Source organism: Pseudorasbora parva, chromosome 6 (assembly GCF_024679245.1).
Source record: "Pseudorasbora parva isolate DD20220531a chromosome 6, ASM2467924v1, whole genome shotgun sequence".
NCBI lineage: Eukaryota > Metazoa > Chordata > Actinopteri > Cypriniformes > Gobionidae > Pseudorasbora > Pseudorasbora parva.
Window position 1 is genome coordinate 6,521,618 of NC_090177.1, and position 12,115 is coordinate 6,533,732.

The 12,115-nt window shown below is 39.0% G+C and overlaps 1 protein-coding gene across 1 annotated transcript in view; it reads left to right on the top strand.

Annotated features, from left to right (window-relative positions):
• The window catches only part of LOC137078326 (V-set and transmembrane domain-containing protein 2-like protein), a 98,127-nt gene that overhangs the window by 67,894 nt on the left and 18,118 nt on the right, over positions 1-12,115 (top strand). The window contains exons 2-3 of the mRNA XM_067445515.1: positions 2,321-2,490; positions 6,936-6,980. Of these exons, the coding sequence (XP_067301616.1) occupies positions 2,321-2,490; positions 6,936-6,980 (215 nt within the window). The remainder of the gene's footprint in view (positions 1-2,320; positions 2,491-6,935; positions 6,981-12,115) is intronic.

Sequence of the window (12,115 nt, forward strand, 5' to 3'; positions counted from 1 at the left end):
ACTCATATCTTCCAGGCTTTGACGTGAAGGATAATTGAATTGTGTTTGTCTGAAGTCGCGGATGAGCTTGTTTCACTCGCGGGGTCAGTCGAGGGGAACGGTGCACTTGAGTGTTTCGCTCGTACGCGCTCTTCTCAGAATAACTTTATCCAGCGGTTAGATGCTTGTTTACTCGCGATAGGTCTCTGAACGTTGGCTGATAACTCCGGATCTGATGTTGGCCTTTCAGGTCGACGGTGCTGGACGTTTTCCAAAATGTTATCTGAGATGATAATGGCATCTTGAAAAAAAGTGAATAGAGGGAAGATTGAGTTGTACAATCGACATCGGTCTGAACACAAATACGAGATGTTCAGGCTTCATGCCTTGAGTTGATAAAGAGCTTCCTCTTGTTTAATAGTACAGAGATGATGTTCAGATGTTAAGGGGATAAGTTCAATCGTCATACTTTTTTTTCTTTTGTGAAACTCAAAATGAGATGTTTTGCAGAATGTTCACGCTGTTCTTTTTTTAATACAGTTAAAATAAGTGTTGACTGAAGCCACTGAGCATATTTAAGGTCTACTGAAGTCATACGAAAGCTTTTTTTAATTTCACAAAGTTTATTCACAAATATGACAGGTTTTTTCATTTACCACAAACCGAAACCAAACCCATAAGAACATTTTCATTGCTTGAAATAAAACAAACATTAACTGTTATATATAAATTCAGCAGATTGCCAAGACAACATTTCTAATTTTCCTTTAGTTTTGTTATCTTAAAACACATTTGTTCTCTGGAGCCTTTCCTTGATTTATTTATTTAATTGTATTGTTTTATTTTATTTTATTTGTATTATGTATGTTTTTCTTTGTTTTTCTCATCTATAAAGAACTTTTTCTTAACACTGTTTATTAAAGGTTAGTTAAATCTAAGTATTAAAACAACTAAAACTTAAAATGAAAAAAAAACAGTATAAACATATGTAAAAATAATCTGAAAATAATAAAAAAATGACAAAAACATGCAATAAAATGACTAAAACATATAAATATTAAATCTAAATAATTACAAAATCGTATAGTATATCAGTGATACTAAAATAACTGGTTTGATGCAGTTATTATTAAAACTATTAAAAACATTTTTATTGAAATAAAGCAGTTAATTGACAATTTGGATTAATCACCACTTTGGATTAAATAAATCCCCAAATCTCAAAAGTTAAATGAAATCCCGCACATTATTGATAGGGGAGACCAGGGACAGTTGTAACACTTTTGCAATTTTTAGCAATACATCAAAAACATTTTTTTACTGGAATAACCAATTTATTATATTACAAACTTAAATCTGTCAAACTGCTGAAACAATATATTTAAGTGGTTTTATGAAATATGTACAGTTGCTAAAATGATTTTAATACAGTCTCCACTGTTACAACCGCCCCAGTGAACAGTCGTAACATGTCTTGCAAAAGATATCAAAACTTTTTTTGAATCGAATGAGGTTTGAGAGTTTCAGTAGAGAGATCGTTTTCACCTTTTAAATACTTTCTTCCTTCCTTTCTTTCCTTCAGAATCCCTATTAAAACATTGCTTTCTTTGTTTTTAAGTGATTTTTAGTTGGTGCCACATGTGGTGCAAAAAATCACATTCTTCACTTTCGAACGTAATTGTTCGCCCACAGTGTGTGCGCACAACCACCTTATTATGATAAAAATACCTACTCCATTTGTTATTTTCCCCATAAATCTGAAACAATATATATTTGGCTGTGTGCAGTTTAGATTGATATGTCTTTAAAATGCTGCAGATCATAAACTTTCATGATGACGAAGAACTGAATGTCACGTAAGCATGATGGAGATGATCATCAAAACCAAACAGATGTTTTAGTTATTGGCAGAGGCTTGAGCTGTACAGGCTCCGCCCACATCTGGATAAAAGGGGGCTCATTTGCATTTAAAGATACATGCACAAAACAGCATGTTTTCCTTCCACTCAAAAATGGGCATTTACAACGTGGTGTAATAAATGATCTGTGGGTATTTTGAGCTAACCATTACAGGCAGAAGTCAAATCTGCTGTGACTAGCGTGGGTTTATGATGTCACCAACCCAGGAAGAAGCTTGTTGTAGTCCAAACCGGCCGTTTTTGTAGGCAATAAACTGCCGTAACTTTAAAAGACAATATCTCCGTTTGCATTGAACTTTCAGCGCTGTAACTTTGCAGATACTGTTCATGCTCAAGCAGCAACATTACACACTAACTAAAGTTAAAAAAGTCAAATCGCATGCAACCACCCCTTTAAGTAATCTCTCTGTCTTCTTCCGCAGCCGTCTTCACTGAGGTCCCTCATGACATCACGGCACAGAGCGGACAGGACGTGGAGATGGCCTGCTCGTTTCGAGGGGCGGGGTCGCCGTCCTATTCGCTGGAGATTCAGTGGTGGTACATCAGGAACCACAGAGAATGGACGGACAAGCAGACGTGGACCACCAATCAGGTAGAGGCGGGTTTGCTGTTACTCTACTGAGTGATCAGGCGCACAAATTTCAGCTGCTGGGACAAGAAAATCCCACAAACGGCATTGAAGGAGGAACGTGAGCCAAATCTAGAGACCAGGGACTCTTTTCACACCAGATAAGAAGAAACCACTTAGCAGCCACCCTGAATAGCAGTTGTGACACACTTCACCTTTAAAATTGGCATACAATCTGAGCGCGTCAGCTGTAAGGTTGAGGGTTCACTGCCAATGTGTTGAGGATTAAATCTGATCCAGAAACCAAAGAGTTACTAAGATCATAATCCCAGCGTTCTGTCAGCGGCAGCCCCTTGAGTTCAGCCCTTAACCTCCGCACAGATCTGCCCACAATTTACAGCACAGAGAGTTGCTAACTATTACCAACAATACACAGAACAATATGATCCGCAGCGGGCCTGCTGTCACCAGCCTGCAATTATGTGCCCGGTTCCTCTTTCTCCCTGCGCTCGTGCCAGTCAAACACAGCCTCCTATTTTAAGAGTCTGAGAGAGCGGAGGTTCAGGATCCTGTCCGACACACACACACACACACACACACACACACACACACACACACACACACACACACACACACACACACACACACACACACACACACACACACACACACACACACACACACACACACACACACACACACACACACACAAACACACACACACACACACACACACACACACACACACACAAACAGAGTTTAATAACCAGCTGCCAGTCAAAGACTTCAGCTGTATATAGAGCTGCACAGCATCGCCTTCATGAATACAGACAGAGATATTCAATACACATCTGTAGATAAAATATACAGCAGCCATATAGTTAATTCGGATGAATGTCTGCATATATTTGTAACAAATTGTAACTTCTCTGGCCTCAAGAGGCACACTAGTGACTGATGCTAGTGGCCTATGCTAGTGACTGAGGTCTTTAGCGTTCATGTTAGTGTGCTCGCCTCCAACACTGGAGACAATGGTTCGAATCCCGCTCAGAGCTGGTCAAGTGGGCATATTACATGGTGCCGTGACCCGGGTTGAAGTGAGGTTTAGGTAAGAGCTGTGCATGTAAACCTTACTCCCCTGATCTCAAGAGGCATGCTAGCAACTGACACTAGCGGTGTCCTTGTTAGCGCCTGCCTCCCACACTGGAGACCCCAAGTTCGAATCCCAATCAGAGTGGGTAGAGTAGGATTGGTTACATATAAACTCTTAAAAATTAAGATTTTAGAAGGTTTTTTTCTTTTTTCTCGCAGTTATGTAACAGTTGTATTTTTATTAACTAATGTTTACAAAGATGAACAAATACTGTAACAAATGTATTGCTAGTAAATACCCTTTCTCATTTTAACTAACGGGACCATATTGTAAAGATTGAAAATCTGGATCCAAGACAAAACAGTAAAAATCTAAACATGCAAAAGCAGCAAAAAATATATAATAAAGGCCTATTAAAATGTTTTCAAGGCTATCATATAACAAAAACACATTGAAATCTGTAAGTTTTAATAAAACTACTGAGACATAAAGTGGCCAAAGCTGAAGAAACACAAATATGAAGTGAGGAGAGAGGAGAGAGGAGAGGATACAGCGGTATTGATGGACTCGGGAGTCTGCAGCAGGTAACAGTCCACGCAACATTAATCACAGCCGGTGGAAATAGCTGCAGGTTCCCGAGAGAGAGAGAGAGAGAGAGAGAGAGAGAGAGAGAGAGAGAGAGAGCAGGACTTCCTGCTGTGAGCTCAAGATGCTCTTTAATTGGATGGAGGGATGACATAAAGAAACTCTTGCTCACCTTTGCGTCATGTTTTATTCATGAAGGTCTCTTGAGGATCAGCCGTTCAGACTCCAGCGCATTATATGTTTGTGTGTTTGCGTGCTGTTCAAATGTCCTTCTGCACGCCTCATTTTACTCATACTAACTGCACTAAACACACAAATACTGTAAAGCATATTTCAACTGTGCCAAAAAATGAAACAACTATATTATCACTCAATAAATCAAAGTAGGCTATGCCCTACTTTACCTGCGCAAACACTGTACAGCCATGTAAAGCAATATATACTACAGTGGGTACGGAAAGCATTCAGACCCCCTTCAATTTTTCACTCTGTTATATAGCAGCCATTTACTAAAATCATTTAAGTTCATTTTTTTCTCAATGTACACATTTTGAGTCTTTTTGAGAAAGTTTTCACACCTGGATTTGGGGATCCTCTGCCATTCCTCCTGCAGATCCTCTCCAGTTCTGTCAGGTTGGATGGTAAATGTTGGTGGACAGCCATCTTCAGGTCTCTCCAGAGATGCTCAATTGGGTTTAAGTCAGGGCTCTGGCTGGGCCATTCAAGAACAGTCACGGAGTTGTTGTGAAGCCACTCCTTCATTATTTTAGCTGTGTGCTTCGGGTCATTGTCTTGTTGGAAGGTGAACCTTCAGCCCAGTCTGAGGTCTCGAGCACTCTGGAGAAGGTTTTCGTCCTGGATATCCCTGCACTTAGCCGCATTCATCTTTCACTCGATTATAACCAGCCATCCTTTCCCTGCAGCTGAAAAACACCCCCACAGCATGATGCTGCCACCCCCATGTTTCACTTTTGGGGCTGTATTGGACAGGTGATATTTTCCCCACACCTACTGCTTAGAATTAAGGCCAAAAAGTTCTATCTTGGTCTCATCAGACCAGATAATCTTTTTTCTCATCATCTTTGAGTCCTTCAGGTATTTTTTGACAAACTCCATGCAGGCTCAGCCACAGTGATCTTTGGGTTCTTCTTTACCTCTCTCACCAAGGCTCTTCTCCCCGATAGCTCAGTTTGCCCGGACAGCCAGCTCTAGGAAGGGTTCTGGTCGTCCCAAACATCTTCCATTGAAGGATTATGGAGGTCACTGTGCTCGTAGGAACCTTAAGTGCAGCAGAAATGCTTTTGTAACCATGGCCAGATCTGTGCCGTGCCACAATTCCAGTCAGTATAATCAAACACAGCTGGACTCAGATGAAGGTGTAGAACCATCTCAAGGATGATCAGAAAAAATGGACAGCACCTGAGTTAAATATATGAGTGTCACAGCAAAGGGTTTGAATCCTAAGGACCATGTTATATTTCAGTTTTTCTTTTTTAACAAATCTGCAAAAAATGTCACCAATTTTGTGTGTTTTTTTCTGATTATATGGGACGACTGTGTGTACATTAGTGAGAGAAAAAAATAACTTTAATGATTTTAGAAAATGGCTGCAATATAACAAAAAGTGAAAATTTAAGGTGGTTGAATACTTTCTGTACCCACTGTATAAACCCCATCTTGGCTGACTGATTTACATTGTTGTAAAATGCATTATCACAGCTGTTTATATAAAGTTGGATGTATATTATATTCAGCTTTATCCGTATACATACACTCACGTAAAGCAAAATATACTATAGCAATTCTCAACTGCTTGATTGCTTGTATCGTTGCAAAATGTAAAATATATTATCTCTAAGATAAATTCACTTTCAGATGAATTGCTGATTACATGAAGACGCCAAAGCAGAAGTATGAAGTTCGAAACAACATAATCCTTAAATAACGCTTTTGACATAGGAAGAAAATTGCAATCTACAGAAAAGTTTCATGAATTGCTACTATAGCCTGATATATAGTTTGTTGTGTTGAATTGAACGTGTTTATACTGTATATTCAATGTTTATTTTATGCATGCAGCACTTAAAAGAAAAATAGATATAACACATCAAATCAATCTATCAATCTCAAATTATCTCACATTTTTTACAGTTTCACGGATTGCTGATTTAGCCTGATATTTATATTTAGTTTAATATTTTATTTGGTTGTGTTGAATTTAGTGTGTTTGTGCAATTAATGTTTATTTTATCCTTGTAGCACTTTGGGGTGAGAAAATAAAATAAATATTGCAAATAAAATCTATTATTATTATTATTTATGGTTTCTCAAAATAATTTTTTTAATTTCAGTTTAAATTTCCAGTTTATCAAGTTAAACGAAATGTAAATGTTGCCACGGCAAGCAACTTAAATAAAATAATATTTTTGTTATTATTTAATTATCTTTTGTGTACAGTTTCATAGATTGCTAGTTTGTTGTATTAGAGTGTCGTATATTCCACATTTATTTTTTATCCTTGTAGCACTTTGTGGTGAGAAAATAAGATAGCTATTACAAATAAAATGTATTATTATTATTATTCATTGGGGTTTCTCAAATGGTGTTCTTGAGCGATAAGTGAATAATAGAAATTTTAAATAAACATTTACCATAAAAAAAAAAAAAAAAAAAAAAAAAAAATATATATATATATATATATATATATATATATATATATATATATATATATATATATAATATGTCAATGTGAATATGTTAATAATGTTTGTCTATGATGTTATTGTTGCAGGTGGTGCCACAGAATGAGATGTCAAAGGATGCCACCAAAATCAGTGTAAGTGTGTGACCTCCTCTCATTTCCTCTCTAAGCGTCTCTTCTGTGTTCGTTTATGGCTGTCATCTGCTGCTCAGCCAGAGATAGTAAAAGTACATGGTGTGTGTGTGTGTGTGTGTGTTTGTCAGGGCAAATAACTGGAGCATGCAAACACAACATCACACTCGCTTGGGCTAAAGGTGATTTGTTAGCAACTTGCTCCGCTCTTGCTGGTTGAGCTGCTGCAGGGTGTGTGTGTGTGTGTGTGTGTGTGTGTGTGTGTGTGTGTGTGTGTGTGTGTGTGTGTGTGTGTGTGTGTGTGTGTGTGTGTGTGTGTGTGAAACATCTCCCCGCGGCAGCCGTGACGCAGGAGTCTCCTCATGTTAAAGCACCGCAGCCTCAGAGAGACGTTCACAAACACAGACTGAGATGAAGCGGCTGGGGTTTGTGTTTCAGAGGTGGACTGACAGTCTCACTCTCAGCTGGGATTGAGCTTCAGGTGATCTCCACTGAGCTGTCATTCAGACTCACAGCATGACTGGCAGGGTGATGTTGGAGAAATAAGCAGCTAATTTTGGGTAACCGCTCTTTCAGTAATGTGTGTTCAGATTGTGCTCCACTAAATGAAAATAATCCCATTGTGTTTGCATTGGAATTCTGTGCTGCAATTTACACAAGTAAGGTCAAGCTGGAGGTTATGACTTGTAATGCCGCTTGTCAAATTAGTGGAAACAACTTGGAGGGTTCGCAATTTCAATTCTACTCTTTAAAGTACCCCTGTTGTGCTGTTTTAAAGTTTCGTCATTTAGTTTTGGAGTCTCCAACAACAGGTTTACATGCATCAAAGGTTTCATTTTCTCATTATGTACATTTCCATTCATTTTCTTCTCTAAAAGTGATCAGGAAGACCAAACCAGAAGTCATACAGATTTGAGTCTTTAAGGGATGGTAGTACCCATCCCGTCTACAGCATCACCAACTGGCCTGATGGTGGCGCTACAGTGATCAAAAATAAACTGTCTGTTATGACTCAACTGTTATATGTCATTGACATCCTTGGCTCAAGACAAACAAAACACACATCTCGGATTCGACTGTCACCCTGGCATACTTTTCAGATATATTTTTTTTTGGGATCGGAACCAAACAAGTACAGAAAGATTCCCTGGAGTTTGATCATCAATAATTATCCAAAAAAGTTTAAATTTTGATTCAAATCCACGGCAGGACGGCAAAACTTTCAAAGTGGGTGTGGCCAATTTGACTAAAACGGCTATCACTCTTGAACGGAATGACAATTTCACCAAACTTGGTACACCTATGTATGGGCTCTGTATGTGGTGTGAAAAATGACATGGCGACTAGCCCCTTGGTGGTGCTATACAATTAAAATATAATAAAGCTATGCAACAGTCAGTCCGTTTGCCTTAACAAGATGCCACAACTGTTTATGAGGACATTCGCGTATCTCAAAACACAGCCACCCTCGGCCAATGATGTTGAAGCGGCTGACAGACAACGAAACGAAACTCATTGGGCCCTGAATCAGTGCCTTTTTCATGTGCGTAAAGGATTGTATATCCCATGATTGAATGTCCACGACATCCATACAATATGGTAGAGCTCCTCATTATAAGCACCTTTGTTGTCAATCGAACCGTTCGTAAATATTGGAGATTATTTCAATAAAATGCTCTCGTAAACCAGTCCTAGGTTTTTGGCTCAGCCACGATAACTGATAAAGGTTTTTCTTTGTGAATTGTCCTGTTTTGGCTGTAAGTGGTCTTTTCCATCTATAACCTAGGTGGTTACAGGCTTCCTAAATAAATCATAATACCTTTTTACTTGGGGTGTAACGATACCCTTATGTTACGGTTCGATACATATAACGATACTGAATTCACAATGCAATATTATTGCGATAGAGTACACCAATACATATATGGGAAAAAAGTTTAACAAAAAAATGTCCTGCTAATTTTGGTATTGCATTGGGGGGGGGGGGGGGGGGGGTTAAATTAATAGGCTTGGATTTGCTGCTGGTAATGCACACACTGTAAAAAACTATTTAGAAAAAAAGTTACCTGGTTGCCTAAAAATTGAGTTCATTGAAATAAAAAAAAAGTGTTAATACAATGAACATTTTTTGAGGTTTGACAACCTTTATTCAAATATTATTCAAATATTTTGTAAGCATATTGGGTAACTGTGTGTGTTTTATTTTTGATGACGCAGTGAAACGGCAAATAGTGCTATTCAGAATATTTTAAGTTTCTATTTATTAAACAAATTTCCTTCATTGTATCAACTCAAATTTTTAATTTCAATGAACTCAAAATTTTAAGGCAAGCAGGTTACTTACTTTTTTAAGTTAAACCAACATTTTTTTTTACAGTGCAGGACAATGATGACGCTAAAATAAAAATATACATTATTCTGAAGCTGAACATACAGAATTATTTGAGACAAATATCCTTGCACTCTGTCACTGACGAGACATATTTAAAATAATGTAGGACACACTGGTGACAAAAGACATTTGGCATTACCGGGACCCACAAATATTTCCCATTTCAATATTATACATTATATTCAACTTTATATATTAGTTTATGTAGTCCTGACGCTAAAGCGCAGACATTTTTGTATTGCGATATATATTGACAAGATATTTTGTTACATCCCTACATTCTAGTCATGTTTTTAAAGGCCTTAAAGCGTTTAAACCCCGTTAATTGCTGCTTGCAGCTATATTTTTTAATAATTATTTTATGTGTAGCTAATTTAATTTCAGTTAACTACATTTTTATAGTTTTAATTTTATGTAACTATAATGACGCTAATCTGAACCACATGATTGCATACAAATAGTCTTTATAAGTATGTCTGATCGAGGACGAGTGGACAGTCTGCTTGTACGTGGCTTTCTTAACGCCAACTAGTGTTTGAAACAACGTGTCGACTAGTCGAATTTGAGAATGTGTAGCTTTGCAGGTTGAGTAGGATCTGCAGTATGCAAGGGTGAGTTTTACCTGTGTGTGTGTGTGTGTGTGTGTTTGGGTGGGTGGATAAATCAAAGCATCTCTCTCTGCTACTCCATGAAATATTCACAAGGACATTTGCTTCCACTGTGAATGCAGAGCCCTCGCTCTGAGACCGGAGAGTCATTGGAAACGCACCATCCAGCCGCTGACTTTCACTGAAATCCAGCATGACCTTTCACGATACCGTTGTTTTGAACTCTTGCGCATTTAGCTGTGGTGTTATTTCTGATTCTAGAGAAGCTGATAGCTAGAGAGTGTTGGTTTGTTACCATACTCGACATATGTAACGCTGTGGAAATGACACCAGCGAGTGGAGTTAATGTAAGTGTGTGTGTGTGTGGGTTTGTGAATGTATGTTTATTTATCCACCTGATCCACACTCAATCTGCCTCACTGGCAGACGGCTTTATTGAGCGTCTGGTCCTGCGCTCTAAGTCCTCTGGGAACGCTGACCACTTTACGGAGAGATTGTCCTATTGTGTTTGTGTTTCAGAGGTAGAGAGAGAAAGAGCTGTTGAGTGATTGTGTCTCTCATATGTCTCTGCGGTTTCACGGCTGCATCTCACTAATGCATTTCACTCTCCCACTGCATTTACATTTCAATTTGGCCAATCCTAAATGGTGTTCATGTGCCCTTGAAGGGTAAACTCAGCCTGATCTGACGGCGATTTGATTTCGCCCTGCAGCTCATTCTGGAAACCTGTACATTCATTTATCCTGCTTCTGTTAAACTGTTGCAGGAACCAATCACAGACTGGCTTATCCACCTGGTGTGCTATTGGCGAGTTTAACACGATGACGTATAGAGAAGTCGTTGCCTTTTGATCACGCCTCTTGTGGTCTGATTGGTTCAAGGACTATTTAATTGCGTACAGAGTCATTTGAATAATGCTCGTTTATTACGCCTATTGTGCAGTAGAAAATACAGAGCAGACTTCCCAGACCAATGTTCAATCTCAAAGGGTTACTTCAGAGATTAGCATATGGCTTTGTATCAGTAGAAACCCTGGAGTATATTCGAATAATTGTGTCCCCCCTCATATCCCCCATAGACGAGATTTATGCATTTTATTTCTGGAAAAATTCCTCCCATGACGCAAATATCGTCAAATTGTGCCGGAGAAATTGTTGGCCAGAGGCTAAAGGCTATAGCCAGCAGAGGGAGCCATTTCCGCATGTTTTACACTCGTGCGTGGGGGATGGAGATCACACTCGCAGCTGCAGCCTCAGGCATTCATGTTTAAACGGTGTGGCCAGCAGAGCAAGGTAAGGCCGGAGACACACTGCAAGCGTGGCGTTTCTGTTGCGTGTCAGCCACGAGGCGGTTGCGTGGTGTTTTCTCCTTCTTTGCACACCAGAAGTCTGTCTGACGCGGCGCTGCTGCTGCTATTAATGTACAGGGAAGCCCTATACTTCATGTTAAATATAAATATATTGCCTATTGATACAGCAAAGACATGTCGGCAGTAGCCTTTTGACCATACATATCTATGGTGTTGATGGCAAAATAGGCTACAGAATATTTCGTTCAGGTTTAATATTTCAAAATCGATAATTACGTTGTTTTTTATTATTACAAATGGGCCTATATCTGCATTTATGTTAACCTACAGACTTTCAAACATGAAAATGTCATTAATATGTATTCGTGTCAAAATGGCATATAAACATCTTTTCCTATTCTATTTTGCCTGGAAACGCTTACAACACGCTCGCGTGTCGCGTGAAAAATAGGCGTCTCTTCTATTTGAAGCATGCACGCGTTTTCCGCGCGTGTGACGCAGGCAGTATGCAAGATAACCGGTTAACATGGGAGCCGAAATCAAAACGGACACGCCACGCAGCCGAGACGCTCACGACACGCTTGCAGTGTACCCGGCCTAAGTCTTTCTACTTCTCAAACTAATTCCTATGAAAGTTAAGCTTTCAAAGGCATGAGCTGAAAACGCGGCAGACTGAACATGCACTGTGAATCTATGCAGCGAGTGCCGTCACATTTACCTCAGCTCTCATCAAGAGCTCTCCTTTTGGGCTGTGAGACTCCCTCAGCGGCTAAATCACATATTAAACACACACGTTCAGTTTTTAATTGTAGTGTCTGTTCTCTAACTG